Raw genomic sequence first — 24,478 nt, 5'->3', positions numbered from 1 at the left:
CTGTATAGCATTCTGCCAATCAACGCTGGTTCTGCATCGAATCTTAACTTCGAACAGCTAGTAGTACTCGATCGAGTACGAGTATTTTGAATACTGTAGTATTCGATCGAACACCTACTCAATCGAGTACTACTCGCTCATCTCTAATTATAAGTAGTTAAAAATTTTGCAGAGTTTTAAAGATTTTCTCTAACTATCTTAGTGGTGACAGTCTGTTGTCTTGATCAGTTGCCAATGGATACGACCACAAATGCCGAAAATTTCTGTGGTCTGGGACTTGTCAAAAACCCAGCCATGATTTTCTTAATGTAGCTGAGTTATCAGGCAGGGACACTACATGTATCAGGAGATATCCCGGCCACAATAAGGAAATAATGGTGGGTTTTCTGACCTTAGAAAGGTCCAGCATTTGTGGTCGTTTCCACCAGCAACCGATTAAAACAACAGACTGTGACCACAAGATATTTAGAGAAAATCTTTAGAACTCTGCAAAATGTTTAATTACTTATATCTACAAAAATGTTTAACTTATAATTATCTACAAATTTAAAGAGGACCTTTCATCAGATCGGGCACATGCAGTTTTATATACTGCTGGAAAGCTGAATTCAGCGCACTATCGGCTTTCCCGATCTGTGCCCGGTGTAAAGCGCTATCGGTCCCGGTACCGTAGCGCTTTAGTGTCAGAAGGGCGTTCCTGACAGTTAGCCAGGGACGCCCTTCTGCCCAGCAGCACCTATCGCACTGTACTGTGGAGCGGGGAGGAACGCCCCCTCCCTCTGCTCACAGTGCTCGTCCATAGACGAGTATTATCAGGAGCGGGAGGGGGGTGTTCCTCCCCGCTTACACAGTACAGCGCGATAGGCGCCGCGAGGCAGAAGGACGTTCCTGGCTAAGTGTCAGAAACGCCCTTCTGACTGTAAAGCCCTACGGTCCTGGGACCGATAGCGCTTTACACCGGGCACAGATCGGGAAAGCCGATAGAGCGCTGAATTCAGCGCACTGTCAGCTTTCCAGCAGTATATAAAACTGCATGTGCCCGATCTGATGAAAGGTCCTCTTTAAAAATGTTTATGTATCTGGGAATACCCCTTTAATGGGTGATCAATGTCAGGATGGCATGGATGCTTCTCTCAGCTATATTTGTAAAGGGGAGCACAGAAGTTGCATGAGCTGCCTATAATTTAGAAGTCATGTAATAACACTTTTTATGTGTACTCCATAATATGAATTGTGATTTAATAAAAGGACTTCCACATTTTGAAAAATGAGTTCTGTCTTTGGACTGAGCAGGTATTGCAGTTTAGTCCTGCTCACTTGAATGTAGTTAGCCTGCAATACCAGACACAGCCTATGGACAGACTTGGCACTGTTTCTGCATCAAAAAGATACTTTTTCTAACATGTTTTAAGACCAAATCTTAAACGTTTATTCAAACAGTGCTGTTTTTCTTTATTTAGTTCCAGTTTGTAAATTCCTACCTGAGTCTTTTCTACATTGGTTTCTACCTCAAGGACATGGAGCGACTCAAGGAGGTTAGTGGGAGCATCCTTATCCAGCATTACCTGTTTGTTTGCATTTCTAGATAAATGGTGTTGGTCTTGTGATGATTGACATTGGAACCATTGCTTCTTAACATTTTTATGAATCTGCTGTATTACCACTGACCTGAGAGCACTAACATGACATGTTTTAACCAATAAAACATGTTTTAGCTTTACTATTAAATTAAAGCCAAGATCCACTGTATGGCCTTAGCAAGGGTTGAATGAGACTATATACACACATACTTAGCGTAGTCTATTAGTATCGGCCCAGTGACATGGTTTGTAGGTTTAGTTCCTAATTCCATCCCATTAGATGTGTAATAAGATTGTGATTAGTATTGTCTGAACTTTCTGTTTGATTGTTTATTTGGTTATTCATGCATCTTTTATCTGGTGCAGCTCCCTTTCCTCATCCAGCCATTTTATCAGCTTCTTCCTGCTTTCATCATGTACAAGGTCACTGATGGGGATGGACATGCATGGCTGGGAAATGAAATGGCTTACAGGATAAGTTCAGTGTTTGTAATTTTTTTTTTTTTTTTAATATAAATACCCTGCTTATGTAAGGATTATTGTACTATAGAATGCCCATCTCTGGCTGTACCTTATCTTAATTTACATTAGGTGCTGAGTCTTGCTTCTCTTAGGTTGCTATTCAGGGCTTGATTTGCACAGTCAGCTTGAATGCCGCATTCCCTGCCCCCAGCTTTGTATTCTGGTCCCGGATGAATTGCAGTTAATCATCCACTGCTTTCAGTCAATGCTGTGGAGGATCAGAACTCAGTTCTTTATGATCAGGCTTACAACCAGACGTGTGCATTCTCTGTATGCATGTGGTAAATGATATTAAATTCATTGTGCTGCCTTCATCTTGATCAACAGTGATCGGTTAAAAACAGAATCACATGTCACAGGCTTTCCACTGAAATCTCACTTTGATTCCTGAAACTTCAATGGTCCCCTGTTTGGAGAAGTTGTAGTAACACTAATTTACCTGACTAGGCAAGAGAGCTATTTAGGCTAGACCTACACAGCTATTACATGTCCAAAGATCACTGTCCTGTCCTGCAACATCACAACTAATGTAAGTGAATGGGGCTGCATTGTGACCCCAAGGTTATTGTAACTGACTTTCAGGGTTGCAATGCAACTCAATTCATTAAGTTTGCATTAACACTGCCATTATCTGTCCATTGTCCTCATCTGTCAGAGAATCAAAACAACAGAAAGAAAAGGATTCTCTTATTAAAGGGGTATTCCCATATCTCTTGTTCTGCAGCCTGCAGGCTCTGTGCTCTGTTCACTTCCTGGATTTCTTGGCACATTGGTGGGCGGGGTTTCACTTGCTCTGCTATCTGCTATGTTTGCAGTCATTAATGAGGGATCTAGCTGATGTAGAAGCTGATGTAGCAGAGCAGTTTTGATAAAGCAATGTATTTAGGAAAAGTCTTAAATCCACATAAACTAGCAGTATAGATAGGATGCTTTTCATGGGACAACCCCTTTAATTGATACAAACAGAAGACTTTCCATGTGTCTGTCATAGTTTGATGCAATGTAAAACTAAAAGTGGATAGGTCCTTCTTCCCCATTTCTATTTTTGATTTTTTTTTTTTTTTTTTTAGACCAAAAGAATAACACTTCTGTCTCTGTTCTTTATTCTGTGTAAAGAACAAAAAGGACTCACCCATTTTTATTTCTGACATTGAGATGAATAAAAATGGCACCAAACAGAATATCTTCCATTTGTATCCGTTAGGTTCATAGCATTTTTATTATATTACTTACTATTATTATTATTGTAGTGGGAAAAAGAAAGAAGAGATAAGGAAAGTTTGTATCCATTTATAAGGAAAACTCTTCTGAAAGCAATGACAGTGTTAGGGTGCATTCACACGATGTCTTTTGGCACGTAATGTGCCACGTAGACGCCGCGGGATCTTTTGCGGGCCGTATACGCTCCCATTACGTGCATTACGTGCCAAAAGACATCGTGTGAATGCACCCTTAGGCTGCGTTCACATGGAGTAACGCCCGCTCATTCTGACACGTAAACACGTGTCAGAGTGAGCGCTGTAAAACAGAATCTCATTGACTTCAATGGGTGCCGTCTTACGCACGCTACACATTGAAATCAATGGGAGGATTTTTAACCCATTGATTTCAATGCGTAGCGCGCGTAAGACGACGCCCATTGAAGTCAATGGGATTCTGTTTTTCAACGCTCACTCTGACACGTGTTTACGTGTCAGAATGAGCGGCGCGATACTCTGTGTGAACGCAGCCTTAATATAGTCTCAGCCGTCATGCACACGACCAAGTGTGCAGGCCAAGCGAGTTCTTCAAAGGAAAGCACTCTGATCACACTCGGATGACATCTAAGTCTCATCAGAGTTCCTTTTCTATTACATTTATAGTGTCTTGCAATTCTGTCTCCTTACAACCACAAACTTAAAATCCCAATAAAATACATTTAAGTGATAGACGAACACAAAGTAGCAGATAATTGTAAAGCGGAACGAACATGATACACTGTTTTCAAAATTTTAATCAAATAAAAATCTGAAAGGTGACATGCAAAAGTATTCAGCCCACTGTACTCTGATACCCCAAAGTAAAATCCAGTGTGATCAGTTGCTTTCATGGGAAGAATATGCAAATCTGTCTCCCAAGATGTAAATAGGGAGACAGTGCCTCTGTTATGCTGCCCTCTATAGCAAGCACCCTGAACAACATGCCCGACTTCCCAGAAGCCTTCACTGCATGATGCGAGGTTATAACCAAATCAATTTCTCAGCTACGGACGGCACTGTTTCTGTCTCTTTGGACTTCATCAGCGCAGCCTAGAGAGAATTGATTTGGTTTAAGTGAGACCCTGTTCAGGGTGCTTGCTATAGAGGGCAGTATAACAGAGGCACTGTCTCCCTATTTACATCTTGGGAGACAGATTTGCATATTCTTCCCATGTTCCTTTGCAATGGAGCAACTATGGCTGTATAAGTCTCCACACACCTGAGAAGGTGGTCTCTCCCTAAGGATAGACGTTATCCCCACAATCTGGTCTCAGCCTCACACTTAAACCAAATCAATTCTCTCTATGCTGCGCTGATGAAGTCCAAAGAGACAGAAACGGTGCCGTCCGTAGCTGAGAAATTGATTTGGTTATAACCTCGCATCATGCAGTGAAGGCTTCTGGGAAGTCGGGCATGTTATTCAGGGTGCTTGCTATAGAGGGCAGCATAACAGAGGCACTGCCTCCTTATTTACATCTCGGGAGACAGATTTGCATATTCTTCCCATGTTCCTTTTCAGTGGAGCAACTATGGCTGTATAAGTCTCCACACACCTGAGAAGGTGGTCTCTCCCTAAGGATGGATGTTATCCCCACAAACAGTTGCTTTCAGTCACTTAATTAGTTAAGAGTCCAGCTGTGTGTAATTTAGTCTCAGTATAAATACACCTGTTCTGTGAAGGTCTCAGTGGTTTGTTAGAGAACACTAGAGAAGAAACAGTATCATGAAGACCAAGGAACTCACCAGAGAGATTTAAAGCAAAGTTATGTTATAAAAACATATCCCAAGGTTTCAGCATCCCAAGGAGCACTGTTCAATCCATCATCAAAAAATGGATAAAGTATTCTACAACTGCAAATCTTCCAAGACATGGCTGTCCACCTAAACTGACAGATTGAGCAAGGAGAATAGCCATAGACATAGCCATAGTTGAAGAAATCCACAGCTCTTTGTCCACAGGACAACTACACTCACCGGCCACTTTATTAGGTACACCATGCTAGTAACGGGTTGGACCCCCTTTTGCCTTCAGAACTGCCTCAATTCTTCGTGGCATAGATTCAACAAGGTGCTGGAAGCATTCCTCAGAGATTTTGGTCCATATTGACATGATGGCATCACACAGTTGCCGCAGATTTGTCGGCTGCACATCCATGATGCGAATCTCCCGTTCCACCACATCCCAAAGATGCTCTATTGGATTGAGATCTGGTGACTGTGGAGGCCATTGGAGTACAGTGAACTCATTGTCATGTTCAAGAAACCAGTCTGAGATGATTCCAGCTTTATGACATGGCGCATTATCCTGCTGAAAGTAGCCATCAGATGTTGGGTACATTGTGGTCATAAAGGGATGGACATGGTCAGCAACAATACTCAGGTAGGCTTTGGCGTTGCAACGATGCTCAATTGGTACCAAGGGGCCCAAAGAGTGCCAAGAAAATATTCCCCACACCATGACACCACCACCACCAGCCTGAACCGTTGATACAAGGCAGGATGGATCCATGCTTTCATGTTGTTGACGCCAAATTCTGACCCTACCATCCGAATGTCGCAGCAGAAATCGAGACTCATCAGACCAGGCAACGTTTTTCCAATCTTCAATTGTCCAATTTCGATGAGCTTGTGCAAATTGTAGCCTCAGTTTCCTGTTCTTAGCTGAAAGGAGTGGCACCCGGTGTGGTCTTCTGCTGCTGTAGCCCATCTGCCTCAAAGTTCGACGTACTGTGCGTTCAGAGATGCTCTTCTGGCTACCTTAGTTGTAACGGGTGGCTATTTGAGTCACTGTTGCCTTTCTATCAACTCGAACCAGTCTGGCCATTCTCCTCTGACCTCTGGCATCAACAACGCATTTCCGCCCACAGAACTGCCGCTCACTGGATGTTTTTTCTTTTTCGGACCATTCTCTGTAAACCCTAGATATGGTTGTGCGTGAAAATCCCAGTAGATCAGCAGTTTCTGAAATACTCAGACCAGCCCTTCTGGCACCAACAACCATGCCACGTTCAAAGGCACTCAAATCACCTTTCTTCCCCATACTGATGCTTGGTTTGAACTGCAGGAGATTGTCTTGACCATGTCTACATGCCTAAATGCACTGAGTTGCCGCCATGTGATTGGCTGATTAGAAATTAAGTGTTAACGAGCAGTTGGACAGGTGTACCTAATAAAGTGGCCGGTGAGTGTATAAGTCATGCACTCCATAAATCTGGCCTTTATGGAAGATTAGTAAGAAGGAAACCATTGTTGAAAGAAAGACATAAGAAGTGCCGTTTCCAGTTTTCCATAAAGGGGACACAGCAAACGTGGAAGAAGCTGTTCTGGTCAGATAAGACCAAAGTTGAACTTTTTGGCTTAAATACATAGCACTATGTGAGGCGGAAAAGTAACACTGCTCATCACCCTGAACACACCATCCCCACTGTGACACATGGTGGTGGCAGTATCATGCAGTGGTGATGCATTTCTTCAGTAGGGACAGGGAAGCTGGTCAGAGTTGATGGGAAGATGGATGGAGCTAAATACATGGAAATCCTGGAAGAAAACCTGTTAAAGGCCGCAAAGGACTTGAGACTGGGAAGGAGATTCACCTTCCAGCAAGCCAGTGACCCTAAACATACAGCCAGAGCTACAGTGGAATGGTTTAGAGAAAAGAATGTTCATGTGTTAGAAAGGCCCAGTAACAGTCCAGACCTAAATCCCATTGAGCATCTGTGGCAAGACATGAAAATTGCTGTTCACAGACAATCTGCATCAAATCTGGCTGAGCTTGAGCTATTTTGCAGAGAAGAACGGGCATAAACATGTCTCTAGATGGGCAAAGCTGGTAGATATACCCCAAAATACTTACAGCTGTAATTCCAGTGAAAGGTGGCTCTACAAATTAATGATATGGATGGGTTGAATACTTTTACACATCACACTTTTCAGATTTTTATTTGATTAAAATTTTGATAACCATGTATCATTTTTGTTCCTATTCACAATTATCTGCTACTTTGTGTTGGTCTATCACTTACAATTTCAATAAATACACAAGCCACTGTATCTGTATGGGGGGTTCTGTTCCAATCCAGTTTGGACCTGCTCTATAATTATTGTATTATAACGGAGCATCGGAGCCCTACAGCAGGTTGTGTATGAGGCCAGGGAATGGTTGTGGTTGTGTGAATGGGGATTGCATTGTGACCTTGAGGTTGCCGCATAGATGTATTTTAGTTGGGATGTTGCAGGGCACACAAAAGCTGTCATGGCCAAAGTCGTTTTGTGTAGCTTTAGCTTTACTTTAGCATTCATAAAATGAATGAAATAATTGGATATGGTAATTGTAGCACATTACACAGCTTGTATTAGTTAGACTTCATTGAATATTAGCTGGCACCGCTAAGTGATGGCAGATCTGTCACAATGAAGTGATGCCTTTCCAACTCTGACCAGCTTCCCTGTCCCTACTGAAGAAATGCATCACCACTGCATGATACTGCCACCACCATGTGTCACAGTGGGGATGGTGTGTTCAGGGTGATGAGCAGTGTTACTTTTCCGCCTCACATAGTGCTATGTATTTAAGCCAAAAAGTTCAACTTTGGTCTTATCTGACCAGAACAGCTTCTTCCACGTTTGCTGTGTCCCCTTTATGGAAAACTGGAAACGGCACTTCTTATGTCTTTCTTTCAACAATGGTTTCCTTCTTACTAATCTTCCATAAAGGCCAGATTTATGGAGTGCATGACTTATACACTCACCGGCCACTTTATTAGGTACACCTGTCCAACTGCTCGTTAACACTTAATTTCTAATCAGCCAATCACATGGCGGCAACTCAGTGCATTTAGGCATGTAGACATGGTCAAGACAATCTCCTGCAGTTCAAACTGGATCCAACTGGATCTCTGACAGATGGCTTAATACTAGAATCATTCCCATCCCTTTTTCTCTTTTTATAACTGTCAAGGCTGTAGCCAGTGAACAACTGTCATGCCAGTGCTTATGTGCAGAAAAGCATACTTATGTCATGTATGTAAGTTATTAGGGCTACCTTATCTGAATGTAAATGATATCTTAGATAACAGACACACTTTTACAATGAGGTTTCTTATGTACAGTGTTTAACACGCTTGTACAACAATCACCCCATTCTGTCTCTGTTGCGATGACCAGGTTGAGACAAGAGACCTCCATTCTGGGGACATATGTAGATCCCAACGGTGGAGCTGCATGTATCAGACATTTATGGCAGATTCTGTGGATATGCCATAAGTAAAGTAATGAGATTCTGCACCCCATATGTATGGTCATTGTTCTTACATTACTAATGTTATCTGTAGTGCCAGTACTCTTTGTGGTATAATGTTACTGTTACACTTTGTATAGCACACAGAGCTGTCACTGTTACTTTATCTGGATGGTTTTCATTTAACTGTTCTGAATATCCGAATAATAATACGGAGGAGACATCTTTAAATCCTAAAGCAAAAATATAAAGGTTGATGCAGCAAACATAAATACATACACAAATAGATGGCTTTTAACAGTCTGCTGTAACAGAACTATGGTAATGCGGCTCCTGTTGTTTTAGCAGCAGCAGCCTCTGTAGTGCTATATCACGCTGCTCCTTCCAAATTTCACATGCTCAAGTATGGATTTTGTGTGCCAAGTTTTAGAAGCAATCCTGCTTAGTACGTATTTTCTAGAAAAAAAAATTAGGAAATCCTTATAACCCAGACATGTGATTCTGTTTTAACCCTTTCATTTCTCTTCTTTTCTTCCACTTTTCATTATTTATTCTCCTTTTTTTTTCTTTCTCTCTCTTTTCCCTTATGTTTTCCTTTACCTTTCACCTTCCCTTCCCAATGTCCCTGCAGCTCCTGCTCGTTTTCTCTCTACCCCACAGCTTCACCCGTCAGATTAAAGATGCCCTTCTCCCTTTCCTCACCCTCCAGTTTCACCTGTTCCTCATCGTCCTCAGGGGGCTTCTCAGATCAGCCCGGCGCTTCACCAGGTCTAAAGTATGAGAATGGGAGATGGAGTAGTGGATCCATCACCGGCTACCAATGTTAAAATGTTTGATACATTTCATTTAGGAATAGGCAAATTGTGTTCAGATTCCTCATTTTGTGCCAAGGTAGTAGTTCTAGGTCAGTCTTATTTAGGTGTGTTCACTGATCCTTTAAGTTCTTTAACGTCCTTTAAAGGAAAGCTCTAGTTTTGTACTGTAGGCGGGAGCTACATGGCAATTTTTGTAAGAAACATCTATCATGTGACCAAACATCACAATGTCACCCTGTAAGGGAATGGGTTCTCATTGTTAACCTGATGTTGCTGCAACTGTGTTTCAATCTTTGGTTGCAATGCAGAAGTTGTGGCCAAAATCACTGTGCTGATCCAATTCTCAATCCGATTTTCTTGTTACTAGTGCGCAGTACTTTGTGGGAATTTCTACATTAAGGATCAGTGCACAAAGAGTTCTATTGGGATTCTTTTTTGGAGGCTCATTTTGAGGCAAATTCAGCGTCAAAATCAGCGCCAAAAAACTCTGTGTGCACTGACCCTTAGAGAAACTTTCTTGGGTAATATGAATGTCTGATTCAAGCAGACGTTGGGATTTTAGAATAAAATGTAGGTTAAACTCACATTTAAAAGGGTATTCAGATCAATGACATCTAGGACATAAGAATATCACATAGCTGTCTGACCAATGATATCTAGGACATAAGAAGGATATCATATAAGCTGTCTGATAGGTGTGGACCATAGTTTGCTTTGTTAGGACTGACCATTGGTTGTTACAGACAGGCCGGTATCAGACAGCGTTTTCCAGACCAAATGTCAGCTATATTTCCTGGATCAAATATTGTGCAGGGACCCAGACACCAAGTATCACGGTCATTTATGGGCCTAGGAGTCCCTGCATCCCTGGAGAACTACTGCCCCATACTGAAAAGAAAAAGCTGCAAAAAGGAGGGAACTTCGCTCCAGTGCATAGACAGCATAAATGCCCCCTCCCGAAATATCTGACAGCATTGAAATCACAATATCCATGATGTGAATTTTCTACAAGATTTTATGATGCAGTTGTGCCATGTTAGTAAATAATGCACAAAGAACAACAAAGTATAAAAAAAAGGCGCAACCCTCAAAAACATTGCGCACCTTTGACTCACCCAGGAGGGTAGAAGATGCCCTAGAGAGAATATCTGAAGGAGCGCAGGAAAGCTGAGGGAAGGTGGGTTTGTCTGTTTATTATTTTTCTGCACCTCCCTTGCAGTTCTCTAAAGAGCCCCCAGAGTTAAAGAGGACCTTTCACCACTTTGGGCACATGTGGTCTAATGCACCGCAAGAAAGCCGATATTGCGCTGAATTCGGCTATCGGCTCTGTCGGCTTTCTAGTGGTGTATTAGACCGCATGTTCCCTAGGAAGTGAAAGGTCCTCTTTAAATAGTGATTAATTGGTGCCAACCCCTCAAAAAAAAAAAAATCCACTTTACTCATTTCTGGCAATTGTGACCGATCTAGTGTCTTGTGTGAAGATCAGATAATTTTAAGATTTTTTTTTTCTGAGTATATGTTGCTTATTATGTTTCAACTAAAAATACTTTGGTAGGGTTCATGCTACCATTGGTGTCCGCTCAAAAATTATTTTTTTTTAAAAACAGACACCTATCAGAACGAACACAAACGGACAGTAACTGATGGCTGTCAGTTACTGTCCGTTATATGTCCGTTGCCCATAGACCTCAATGTTAAAAAAAATAGACACTAGCTGTCCGTTTTTTTAAACGGACAGAAAAGTCCTGAATGTGGGATTTTTTTTTGAAAAAACGGACATGGTTGTAAACGGACACTAAAGGACACAAGAAAAAAATCCCATTGAAATGAATGGAAATTGCAAACGGACCAGCGAGTTTCTGTTCCTAAAATATTGTACGGACAATAGCCACAAAGATAAGATAAGATAATCTTTTAATAGTCCCACATTGGGGAAATTTCAGCATGTTACAGCAGCATAGTAATACAGGTACAGGATAATACACAGTAATATAATACAGACGTAGGCACGCATATGCTGAGAAGAGAAGATATACTAGGAGTCCATAGCAGCTAAGGAAAAACGGAAGAGAAAGAGGAAGACCTCATGGTCATCGTCATAATCATTAGTTTTCTGTGCGGAGTGATCTACGCTTGGTTTGATGTAGATTATACAGCCTGGTCACGGTTGGAAGGAAGGACCTGCGATAGCTCTCCTTCTCACACTTGTGGTGAAGCAGACGGTCACTTACAGTGCTGCCAAGTGCCATCAAGGTCCCATACATGGGGTGGGATTTGTTCTTCTGCATGGAGGTCACCACAGACAGTATCCTTCTGTCACCCACCACCTGTACTGGGTCCAAGGGGCTCCCCAGGACAGAGCTGGCCCTCCTGATCAGCCTGTCAAGTCTATTTCTGTCCCTGGTTGATATACTGCTCCCCCAGCAGGCCACACCGAAAAAGATGGCTGAGGCAACCACAGAGTTGAAGAAGGCCCTAAGAAGTGGCCCCTGGACTCCGAAGGCAGGTAGAGTCTGCAAACACTGCTGAGTGGACACCAACGGTAATGTGAACACCCCCTTAGAAAAATGTCGATATGTCCACATAAAGCTCAGCTTCTATTTAGGGAGACATTAAGCAAGAACGAAAACACTACTTTCTGAAGGATAACAAACCTTTTTGGCAGTGCTTTTTATTCTCAACTAGTGATCTACAGTAATCTCAGCATTTGATTTACAAGCTGCATAGGATAAAATGGGATTTTGTGAGATTTTTTCAAGAGTACTAGGGTTTATCATTGCCTGAAGGAGCTAAAAACTCTTAATGGTTATAGTAAATGCACAGCGGAACACATTGAACACAGTAAACGAACCAAAGATAAAGCAGGTAAGGCTGCATGTCCAGAACAAACCGGACTCTTACTTGTGGTGACAGCTAAAGCTCTTAGGCTGCGTTCACACGGAGTAATGCGCAGCTCATTCTGACACGTAAACACGTGTCAGAGTGAGCACAGTAAAACAGAATCCCATTGACTTCAATGGGTTCGGTCTTACATACGCTACCCATTGAACTCAATGGGAGGCTTTTTTTTACCTATTGCTTTCAATGTGATACGCGTGTACTTTACTGTGCTCACTCTTTGTCAAAATGAGTGGCGTGTTACTCCGTGTGAACGCAGCTTTAAGGCTAAGGCCCCACATTGTGAATCACTGCGAAAAAAATGCAACTGAAACCCATCCTGTGACATAGTCAAATATACCTTTTGCTTTGTCAAAGAACAGTGTTGCGACTGAGAAAATCAACTTTTAATCCATGTGCAAATTAGGTTTTTGGTGCTGTTTGACTGCATCTGCCCTAGCCCCTGTTTATACCCCTTAGGTTTGAGATTCTGGAACATGAAGCGCAGGAGGCACATCTTGCTTAATCGCATAGGAGTTCAAGAATGGCATAGTGAACAGATCGCTGCAAATGCCTGTTCATGACACGTCGGACTTAATGTTTTGAGGGTGGTGACCATAAAAGTTAAATGAGAGCTCCACCCCAAGTGCACCAAATTCCCGTATGGAATAAAAGTTGAATTTTTCATCTACAAGACATATAGAAAAACCAAGATGGCGTCTGATCAGGCGCGAGGAGAAGCTGGATTAGAGGGATATGAGAGCAGTATACATAAAAGAAGCCTGGAGAGGGATAGGACTTACATAACACATTTATGACTGTCTATGTGCTCAGTTTGGCAGTTTTTACCCACTGTGATGCATCCCCATTCTGTTGAAAATTTTTCAGAGTATTATGGTGGCCGATGAATCAAAGAATGTGAATATGAACATAAATCTATTCTCATAGTATAGTAGTGTAAAATAAGAGAAAATGATGGAATGCTGTTTGGAATTTAAAGAGCGATCCACTGTAAAAGCTAATTATGGTATTCATTTCAAGGTGTAAATTCACGTCTCTAACTTTCAATAAGAAAATGAGTTCTCTATGTTGTATATAAGCTATTTTCATTTACAGGCTGGATATTGCCTTTATTTCAGGTTTGGCAGAGCAGAGGTCTCAACTTACTGCAGTCCTTTACTTACTCCCTGCTGGAAACAGGTGGAAACTCATCACGTTTTTTGCCATAGCATTTTTATTTTCCTCTGTGGACTCTCTGCCCTTACTATACCTAAAGGGAAAACAGCAATATTTCCACAGGTATAATTTTATAATGCAACTTTTCCGCTGCAGATTTCTTTTCCACAGTGATGGATGGGATTAGCTAATCCCATCCTCACATTTTAGAAAAAAATCTGTGGTGGAAATGCATTTTCAAAAAATGCTGCGTTTTTATAAATCACAGCATTTCAATTATACCGATGTAACCACTAGTGTTTAACGTATAGGTATAGTAGAGGCAGAAGGTCCCCAAAGGAAAACTGTTTTTGGCTGTGGTTTGTTATGCAGGGCCTTAACTTTAAAAGCCATACATAATTTAAGGCATGTCCTATTTATTGAGAGGAGTATAAGGTGCCAGGTAATCTATTTACACAGGCTTCTGAGATGCTGTGTATCCTGTTTTGGATATAGCTTAAAGGGGTCTTCCGGGCAAAATTTTTTTTATTTTTTTTTAAAAAGGTCTGTTAATGCTATTAATGGGTTAATAAGTGCACACTAATGCCTTTAGTAGTGTTTTGAGTGATTTCTGGGTTTCTCTGGGAGCTCCTGGCATCTTCTGCATTTGTTTATATGGTGTAGCTTTCTGCTCTCCTATCCTACAACTACCATGATGCATTGCTCTTCACTTAGATTACTCCCTCTCGCACACCCCTTCCCTGTTTCCCTAGCTAGCCTGCAGACTACTAGCCCTACCTACCTAACTCAGTACACCCCATCATGCTTACCTCTCTTCCTGTTGGGATCTTCTGGGCACATGAGATCTTTCGGTTCTCCTCCTCTTCCTCTTGCCAGCTCCTGCACAATAGAGGGGGAGTACTCTGGCTCTGTTGCACAGGCATGGAAGGCTGGCTCATTCTCCTTGTCACATCTGTCAGTGTCTTACATCATCCTTCACTTCTGCCAGCTCCTGCAGGCAGCTCTATTGCGCAGGCCCTGGCAGAAGTGAAGGAAGTGACGATTCGTGCTCAGTATATCACATAAAGAAAGGTAAGTATGATGGGGTGAGGAGAGTATTTGTGCTGTTTCGTTTCCAAAAACAGGGAAACGGAACATCATCGAATAATCAGAAAATGTGCCTGGGGCGGTCACGTGACTGCCCCAGGGATATGGGTAAATATACATTTTTGTTAAAGTAAGCAATTTAGACTGTATGCAGGGGAAGGTGCTTGGATTACTGTAGAAATTGCATTTTATCCCGGACAACCCCTTTAAGTAACTTTTATATTTTACCAAAACAGTACATTTTTTTCACAGACAGTTTGTGATTCTCTAAGTCCTGTGATTCCAGCAGTTCCAGTGCTGATTCAAGCCTGCATTTCTCTGTGCCTGCAGAATGAAAGAGGATAGAGGATTGCCAATTGTAATATGAGCTTGTAGATTGAGTGACTGGGACTTGGATGTAGCTCCACCATATCTGTCATCTGTTATGATAGTAACTTTCTACATCACAAAAATACGGAGCTTTGAAGGAAAAAGGCTTTACGTTGATCTAAAGGTGCCTATACAATTACTAGCTGTCATAGGCACCTCCTGCGGGTGCAGAACTAGCAGCCACATACAAGGTCTTGGTGCCCAAAGGTCACTCTGCTACATGACAAGATACCATTAGATAACGCATGGAGTAAGTGGGGGTTCTGTTTCAGGTTATGTTTTCGGGCCTAGAGGCATCAAGTTATGACTCCGAATGGAGTATTGAGAGTCATATTACGTGAAGGTTAGGTAATGCAGTTAAAAGTGGAAGCTTGTTTGTTGAGGAAGCATTTTTGTTAAGGTAATCATAAACCATGTTAGATTATAGTTCTTGGTGTTCCAGTTGACTATACTAGGTCATTGCACCATGTATCATCTTGGGATACTTTATATGACTACATTTGTGTAACTAACTTCATGTGCACTTACAGTCCTATGAAAAAGTTTGGGCACCCCTATTAATCTTAATCATTTTTAGTTCTAAATATTTTGGTGTTTGCAACAGCCATTTCAGTTTGATATATCTAATAACTGATGGACACAGTAATATTTCAGGATTGAAATGAGGTTTATTGTACTAACAGAAAATGTGCAATATGCATTAAACCAAAATTTGACCGGTGCAAAAGTATGGGCACCTCAACAGAAAAGTGACATTAATATTTAGTAGATCCTCCTTTTGCAAAGATAACAGCCTCTAGTCGCTTCCTGTAGCTTTTAATCAGTTCCTGGATCCTGGATAAAGGTATTTTGGACAAACAATTCAAGTTCAGTTAAGTTAGATGGTCGCCGAGCATGGACAGCCCGCTTCAAATCATCCCACAGATGTTCAATGATATTCAGGTCTGGGGACTGGGATGGCCATTCCAGAACATTGTAATTGTTCCTCTGCATGAATGCCTGAGTTGATTTGGAGCAGTGTTTTGGATCATTGTCTTGCTGAAATATCCATCCCCGGCGTAACTTCAACTTCGTCACTGATTCTTGAACATTATTCTCAAGAATCTGCTGATACTGAGTGGAATCCATGCGACCCTCAACTTTAACAAGATTCCCGGTGCCGGCATTGGCCACACAGCCCCAAAGCATGATGGAACCTCCACCAAATTTTACAGTGGGTAGCAAGTGTTTTTCTTGGAATGCTGTTTCTTTTTGGACGCCATGCATAACACCTTTTTTTATGACCAAACAACTCAATCTTTGTTTCCAAAATGAAGTTGGCTTCTCCAAATGTGCTTTTGCATACCTCAGGCAACTCTATTTGTGGCGTACGTGCAGAAACGGCTTCTTTCTCATCACTCTCCCATACAGCTTCTCCTTGTGCAAAGTGCGCTGTATTGCTGACTGATGCAAAGTGACACCATCTGCAGCAAGATGATGCTGCAGCTCTTTGGAGGTGGTCTGTGGATTGTCCTTGACTCTTCTCACCATTCTTCTTCTCTGCCTTTATGATATTTTTCTTGGCCTGCCACTTCTGGGCTTAACAAGAACTGTCCCTGCGGTCTTTCATTTCCTTACTATGTTCCTCACAGTGGAAACTGACAGGTTAAATCTCTGAGACAACGTTTTGTATCCTTCCCCTGAACAACTATGTTGAACAATCTTTGTTTTCAGATCATTTGAGAGCGGGCTGTCCATGTTCGGCGACCATCAAACTTAACTGAACTTGAATTGTTTTGTAGAAAGAAATGGTCCAAAATACCTTTATCCAGGATCCAGGAACTGATTAAAAGCTACAGGAAGCGACTAGAGGCTGTTATCTTTGCAAAAGGAGGATGTACTAAATATTAATGTCACTTTTCTGTTGAGGTGCCCATATTTTTGCACCGGTCAAATTTTGGTTTAATGCATATTGCGCATTTTCTGTTAGTACAATAAACCTCATTTCAATCCTGAAATATTACTGTGTCCATCAGTTATTAGATATATCAAACTGAAATGGCTGTTGCAAACACCAAAATATTTAGAACTAAAAATGATTAAGATTAATAGGGGTGCCCAAACTTTTTCATAGGACTGTATCTATGTATTGTGCCTTCTGTGTATGCCTAACGGTCTGTACATACTACACTCCCCATGTACTGTTGTTTAAGGAGTCTAGTTGAATATCAGACTGTCAGCTTACTGTGGATCTGACGAAGGGGTATAGCCCCGAAACGCGTTATCCTAATAAATTCAAAAAAAGTATATACAATGTTTTTTGGTGTGCGCCACCAGGTTTTTTCTTTTCTTTTGTTCTTATTATCTATGTATTGTGTTAGGTTTATCCCAATTTATTGTCTGATTTGAGTACCTTTCCTTTTGTTATGGTCCGCTCACTGTATTGACATAGGGAATGGCAACACTCAGTTATCCATTTCTTAATAGATTTCCAGGAAGAACAGCACCATGCAGAGGATAGATTCTCTAGAGTTGAAAATTTCTGAGAATACGGGAATTTAACAAAACAGCCAAGTCAGGCGAGGAGACATGTCCTGTGTAAAGTGCAGAACCCATTTAAATAAAATATTCAGGATAGCGTACTTAGTTGATAGCACCACTGCTATTTCTATTAATTGAGAAGAAGGAAGAACTGTTTAGTATCAGAGACTAGCTTGGATACAGAACAATATTAGGACCTGTCCTTTGAAACTTGTGTACCAGCAGTGTCTATCATCATAGGGACTAATGATGGTAACGGATATAGTACTACTGTTAAATGGCAATACAAATAAACATCATTGTGGGGTTTTTTTTATATTAAAGTTGTTTCCATCCAGTGCAACTCCCCGGTGTTCTCTTATTTCCCAGTTTCCCTTGACCCACAGGAAGAGACTGCTCAACTGATCGCTGAATGAGATGGGTCACTACTGTGGCCATTCCCTGGAAGCATCAGAATCACACCGGCACAGGCTCTGTGAGATGAATTACATTTATTATGTATTATACACCATTGTAAACATATAAAACATATAAATGGCTAGACAGTCTATTTTAGGCTCCATTCACACAGAGTAACGCCAGGCGTCATTTGTATGTAATTTGTGTGTCTTTTACGGCCGTCATAAAACGTTTACATAGAGTTCTATAGGAAAAGACGTCTGTAATTTACGGCCGTCATTTACGGCCCTCATTGTAATGACGGCCGTAAATTACAGACGTCTTTTCCTATAGAACTCTATGTAAACGTTTTATGACGGCCGTAAAAGACACACAAATTACACACAAATGACGCCTGGCGTTACTCTGTGTGAATAGAGCCTAAAGGTGTTGTCCATTATTAGATTAACATGGTTGCTTTCTTACAAAAACAGCACCACTCCTGTCCATGGGTTGTGTCTGGCATTGCAGCTCAGCTCCATTGAAGTAAATTGGACTAATTATGCAATATTTTTTGGAAGAATGCAGCCATGTTAATCGAATTCTGGACAACACCTAGAAAAGGAATTGTCCAGCCAGTTATATATATTTTGATATGTTTAGAATGGCATATAATACAAAATAAATGTTATTCATCTCACTGATCCTGTGCCGCTCAGGTTCTGACCCCTCCAGGAATCCAGCTTAGGGTAAGTTCACACGGGGTTTTTTGGATTGGAACCTGAGGCGGAGGCTGCATCAGGTTCCAGTCCAAAATACGGGTAGCTGCGACTGGATGCCGGTACACTGCATCGCGCACTCCGCTCCAGATTAGCCCCAAATGAATGGGCCTAGTCGGGAGGGATTGTCTTCAGGCGGATGTTACGAGGAGAATCCGCCTGAAACAACGAGCATCTTACTTCTTTTTCCGGGGGCTGGAACAAACGGATATGACCTCAAAATCCTTACCAAAGAACCCCGTGTGAACTTACCCTTAAGGTCACAGCAGTGACCATTTTTTGTCAGTGATCAGATGATCAGTCTTTTCCTGTGTGTCAAGAGAAATAGAGAACATTTGGGAACCAGGAAGCCTTGGAATGGGAATGCAGGTGAGTAATGCTGCTTCTCTTTTATATACCATGCTGAGAATCTTTTTCTTTTGTTAAAGTACTGGATGACAACTCCTTTAATGAAAAGCAGAATAATAATGATTTTTTTGTATTGCCACATGTATTAACATTTAACAGTAGAACCATATCCGTTATTTGTAGAACCCATAATAACATTTTACTTGTCTTTCTTTATTATTACTCCATAGATGCTGGCCACACTCCTGGTCATACGTCAGTTCCTACAGAATGTGAAGGAAGTTGCGCAACCCCATTTGTACCAGAAAGTTCAGCAAGGAGAAATTAATCCAAGATCGATTATTCTCTTTGTTCGGTATGCACTAAGGAGGCTTGCACAGAAATACGCACTCCATCAGCGCCCAGTACGGACACCCGGGGATCCTCTAGATCCTGGCTTTGGAAATCGGAAGAAATGCTTGAATGGAGGTTGTGGTGTACCAGAGGAGGAGGAGGAAGGAATCTCAGAAGAAGACGAGTTAGAAGAAGAAAGCATCATGGATTGTGGACTGAAACTCAAGAGGGTTAGCTTTTTAGAAAAAGAAGAGAGGCGTGTAGAAGAATGTATATCATCTCAGCAGGATGATGATATTGGCTTTTTACAAGAAGGGAGTCCTACACTTGTTGAGAAAGGCAGCGACCCAGCATCCGTTTTTCAGTTAGGAGAGGATGAGGAAGATGAGAAAGAAGTCAGCGGGGAGATGCAAGATATTGAGGAGCAGGAAGCTGCTGTAAAGCTGAGGCCACATCGGAGGAGAAAGAAGAGGCTTAATGTGGAGCAGGAGTTGGGCAAGGAAGTTTATGAAGAGGATGAAGAAAGTGTAAGAAAGCAGAAAAGAGAATCATGGATGGATCCTCCAGAGGACCACTATCCTACAAAGCTGACACAAGCTGAGGTTGAAAGCTGTATGAAGAAGTATGAGGTGAGACATGGTGAGATCACTGCACTGTACTTAAAACCTTAACAGAATTCTATTAACTAGGTTATCCAAGTACTTAAATCTATGAATCCACCTAATTTACATTGTATAGCACTTAGAAATGTGTTTTTCACTATTATTTACCCTTTATTATGCATTGTATACACTTTCTTATACGATGACACATTTGTGGTTTAGAAAGAGATCATTTTATTGAATTATGGATTTAAACCTTAGTAATATTAGCAACCTTTGAAACCAGCTGGATTTTGCAGTGGTCGGATCTGCCATGGGATGTTGGCTGCAAACATTCAGCTGTGAGTATAACACCTGTAGTCTTATCCTTGAAGGATAAAAATTGTGCTGAAAAGAATTTTTCTAAATGAGACCACATAAAAAATTCCTACCCTTTTGCAGAATTGTTTGAGCACCACAGTCTGTTACAATCACTTCCTTGGTGTTCCTGATCATGTGCCTTTCATTATGCATTAATCAGTTGTTATATGTCCGTTGCCCATAGACCTCAATGTTAAAAAAAATAACGGACAATTGCTGTCTGGTTTTTCAAATGGACAGAAAAGTCATGCATGTAGGATTTTTTTGTCCGCTTGAAAAAATGGACATGGTTGTAAATGGACACAAACGCACAAGATAAAATCTCATTGAAATGAATGGAAATTGCAAACGGACCAGCTAGTGTCCATTGCTAAAATTTTGTATGGACAATAACCACGGACACTGCAGAGCGGAAACCAACGGTAGTGTGAACACCCCCTTAGCAGCGTTTGTCTGAACTTTACTTCCAGGGCAGGCAGGAGGAGGTGGGGATGGTCCTAATCCAGCACCTTCTTCACACATGTAGATGATCAAGGAAAGTTAGACACATATTTTATTTGTTTATCTGTAAAGGGGTATTCCCATGTCCCTTGCTCACCAGTCTTCGCTGCTGCAAAGCCTTCTTTCTTCCTTTCTTCGTTTTTGTCAATTGGTGGGCGGGGTTTTATGTGCAAAGCCACACTGTCCGACTACTTCCAGTTTAGCTCCACCCACCACATAGCATGATCCTATGGGACGACTGAAGGGCCTGTGATCTCATCAAAGGTCCTATAACACTTGGATTTAGCTTGTTCTATATAGAGTTGGCTAAATCCTAGTGGGCTAAGGGACCAGGTCCTTCTGCCCACTAGCTTTTAGCCTGCTCTATATAAAAAAGCTAAATCCTAGTGAGCAGAGAGACCAGGTCCTATAGCCCACTAGGATTTAGACTGTTTTATATAAGAAAGCAACACTCATTTCTCCCTCCTTTATCTGAGAGCAGGAAGCTAGGTCACATGTGTGGTGTAGACACAGGAACAGCTACAGACACAGGCTCGCTCCCGTGCACTTAGCCCCTCCTCCTTCCCCCCTGAGAGCAGGCAGCTACATCACTTGGGAAATGAGCAGATAATCCCAAGGGCCATAGAAACGCAGTGTCAACAATGAAGTGAATAAATTAAGATAGTGGACAATCAAAGCAGTTTTGCTGAAGCAGTGTATTTAGGAAAAGTCTTAAATCCACATTAACAAGCAGTATAGAGAGGATTCTTGTTATGGGACAACCCTTTTAACTATTCAAGCCTCTCATCTGCGTCCATTGGACATGCATTCTACCATGAGTTGGGGGGATGGTTTTATGAGCACTGACAGGCTGGCAGCACAGTAGATGCATAGAGAGAGTGAAGGAGATGAGCAACATGTCAAATAGATGTGTGTGCTTGATTATCAGCATCAGGTCCTGCTCTGGCTGTGTTCACACAGTGTATTTTTGCCCAAAAATCTGAAAACTGCATGTGTTTTTGAACAATGTATACCATTTTTAAAACCGCTTGCATTTTAAAACAAAACAAAACAGATGCATCATGTGAACACACCTGGTGGGAATGATTGTATCATGGGACCAGATTGTGTGAAATGGGTGAAAAGTCAGGTGGTCTCTCACCTTAACAAGTTGTGAGCTTGGCTACAACTACCATATCAAGCCAAAAGCAGCGGAAGCTGCAGTGAAGGTATCCTGGTCTTGAAGTAGCAGCAGGATCCAAAATAATCTCCTTTATAACCCGCCTTCATTTTATGATAAAGTTTATAAAGATACAAATATAGATGGCAAATAATGATTATAACAGTATCTAATAATGTCTGTATATATGTGCTTTTCTTAGGATACCTTCCAGGATTATCAAGAAATGTTTGTGCAGTTTGGATATGTGGTCCTCTTCTCGTCTGCTTTTCCGCTTGCCGCAGTATGTGCCCTTGTTAATAACATTATTGAAATCCGCAGTGATGCCTTCAAGCTGTGCAGTGGACTTCAGAGACCATTTGGTCGCCGTGTGGATGGTATAGGACAGTGGCAAGTAAGGAGCTGGTGGGTGTGGACAGCAGTGAGAGATTTCTAAAGGGCTTCAATGTCTTTTATTCTAGTACTAGAATAGGAGAATTGATGTACAGTATGTTGCAAGGCCTGCAGCTTTATTTTGTGTATATACATAATCCAGTAGGTAACAACCAAATATTTGTTTAAAAAAAAAACAACTAAACTGCAGAAAGAAAGCCTTTTGTTTAAAGAGGACCCCTCATGCCGTTACTGATCTCTGCCCACTGTCAAAAGGGTGTTCCTGCCAGTTTAACTGGACTGTGAGTAACGCTCCCCCCCCCCCCTCGAGTGTACTCGTCCATAGTTCTGTACTGTACTGTCAGAGGGGGCGTTCCTTACCATCTAGCAGTGACGCTGAGCTGTGAGGAAGGCCCCCCCCCCCCTCCCCCCCGTCCTCCCCCGTCCCCGTCCTCCCCCGTCCCCCAGTACAAGTCTGTGGATGAGTACAGTCAGGAGGGGCGTTTCTCACAGCTAGACTGGCTGGAATTTCCATCTGACAGTGGGCAGAGATCGGTGCCAAAATTAACAACATTGAAATCTCGAGCTTTGGGGCACATAACAGGAAAGCTGCCAGTGCACTGTCGCCTTTCTAGCGGTATATAAAACCGCATGTGCCTGAGGACATGAAAGGTCCTCTTTAAGAAAGATTATGGTCATGATTGATGCTAAGGTTTGTGTCTTTGTATTGCAGAATGTGATGGAAGCAATGGGCGTCATTGCCATTATTGTGAACTGTTACCTGATTGGACAGTGTGGGCAGCTTCAGAGATTAATACCATGGCTGGGTCCTGAATCAGCCATCATATTTATTGTTGTCTTAGAGGTAGGTAACCATGTCTTATGTGCATTATAAGATGTAGTAGTATGTAGTTACACCCATTATTCCTGCTTGTCTATTCTCATGTGTCATTCATAGGAACACTGTAAGAAATTAAGTTAAAGCAATGGTTTTGTTTACAAGGTTACATCTGACACATATATGGAATAGCCACAGGATATTCCATAATTTTTTAACCCACAGAAAAGGTGAGATCAGAACAGACAGCCTTGGCTATTTGCATTGGCCCCAAACAGAGGTCAAGGAATTCCATTTTTTTTAACTTTTAATTACCGTTAATTACTCGAGTATAAGCCAAATTTTTAAGCACAGTTTTTGTGCTGAAAAAGCCCCCCTTGGCCTATACTCGAGTCAAGCAAAAAAATAAAAATTATTTTTTTGGGGTGTGTGGTCTATGACCAGCCGCAATAGTAATGTATAGAATCTCCCATAAAATAGTGAAAAAAAAAGTAGCTTTAAAAAAATATAATAAAAAAAAAAGTTCTAAATCGCTCCTTTCCCTAGAATACATATAAAAATAGAAAATGCCTGTGAAACACATTATACACATTAGGTATCCCTGTGTCTGAGAGTGCTCGGTCTACTGAATATAGGGTATCTGCAGTGCTCCTGTTCCATCGGGAAGGGGTTAATAGGAGCACTGCAGGTACCCTATATTCAGCCAGGGTGAATTCCAAGTGGGGGAAGAAAAAACAGTCCTGAAGCTCAGGGAAGGGGCAGACAGACAACCAAAACACCCCATCCCCTTTCCCAGCAACTACTGCACCCACAAACCATTTTAATTTCTGAAATTTTCCAGTAGCTGCTGCATTTCCCCTCCTCGGCTTATACTCGAGTCAATAAGTTTTCCCAATTTTTTGTGGTAAAATTAGGGGGGTCAGCTTATACTCGGGTTGGCTTATACTCGAGTATATACGGTATTTTAAATTGTCAAAATTTTGCTGTTAGTCACAATATTTCTGAACCTAACAATAGACCGAACCTTCTTGTTCTGTAGTTGTCACTTTTCAGTAATACCATTAGCCAAACCTGTATAAAAATTTTATGTTATTTAACAAATTTACATTAAAAGAATACACCGGTTTAATAGAATTCTTTAGTTCCTACTTGTATGTTTTAATGTTTATATATTTCACGCTACGTTTTTATGCTATTTTTTTGCACATTTCAGTAGTTTTTAAATAGTTGCATTTTTCCCTTTTGTAGCACTTTGCACTGCTTCTGAAGTATATTATACATGTGGTGATTCCAGACATCCCTGGGTGGGTAGCTGAAGAGATGGCAAAATTGGAATACCAAAGGCGAGAAGCATTTAAGGTACAAAATTTAACTTGTATTGGTTTATAC

At 41.5% G+C, this 24,478-nt stretch overlaps 1 protein-coding gene across 3 annotated transcripts in view; it reads left to right on the top strand.

Moving 5' to 3' along the window:
- Nucleotides 1-24,478, top strand: part of ANO8 (anoctamin 8) — a 95,675-nt gene that overhangs the window by 59,762 nt on the left and 11,435 nt on the right. For 2 of the 3 annotated variants that reach the window (XM_075280415.1, XM_075280416.1), the window contains exons 12-17: nt 1,461-1,535; nt 9,208-9,351; nt 19,155-19,886; nt 22,082-22,273; nt 22,985-23,116; nt 24,338-24,448. In XM_075280415.1, coding sequence (XP_075136516.1) covers nt 1,461-1,535; nt 9,208-9,351; nt 19,155-19,886; nt 22,082-22,273; nt 22,985-23,116; nt 24,338-24,448 — 1,386 coding nt within the window. The remainder of the gene's footprint in view (nt 1-1,460; nt 1,536-9,207; nt 9,352-19,154; nt 19,887-22,081; nt 22,274-22,984; nt 23,117-24,337; nt 24,449-24,478) is intronic. The other variant, XM_075280417.1, reaches the window with a different exon arrangement.

The sequence above is a fragment of the Leptodactylus fuscus genome, chromosome 1, assembly GCF_031893055.1.
Source record: "Leptodactylus fuscus isolate aLepFus1 chromosome 1, aLepFus1.hap2, whole genome shotgun sequence".
NCBI lineage: Eukaryota > Metazoa > Chordata > Amphibia > Anura > Leptodactylidae > Leptodactylus > Leptodactylus fuscus.
This window is presented reverse-complemented; position numbering and strand designations above follow the sequence as displayed.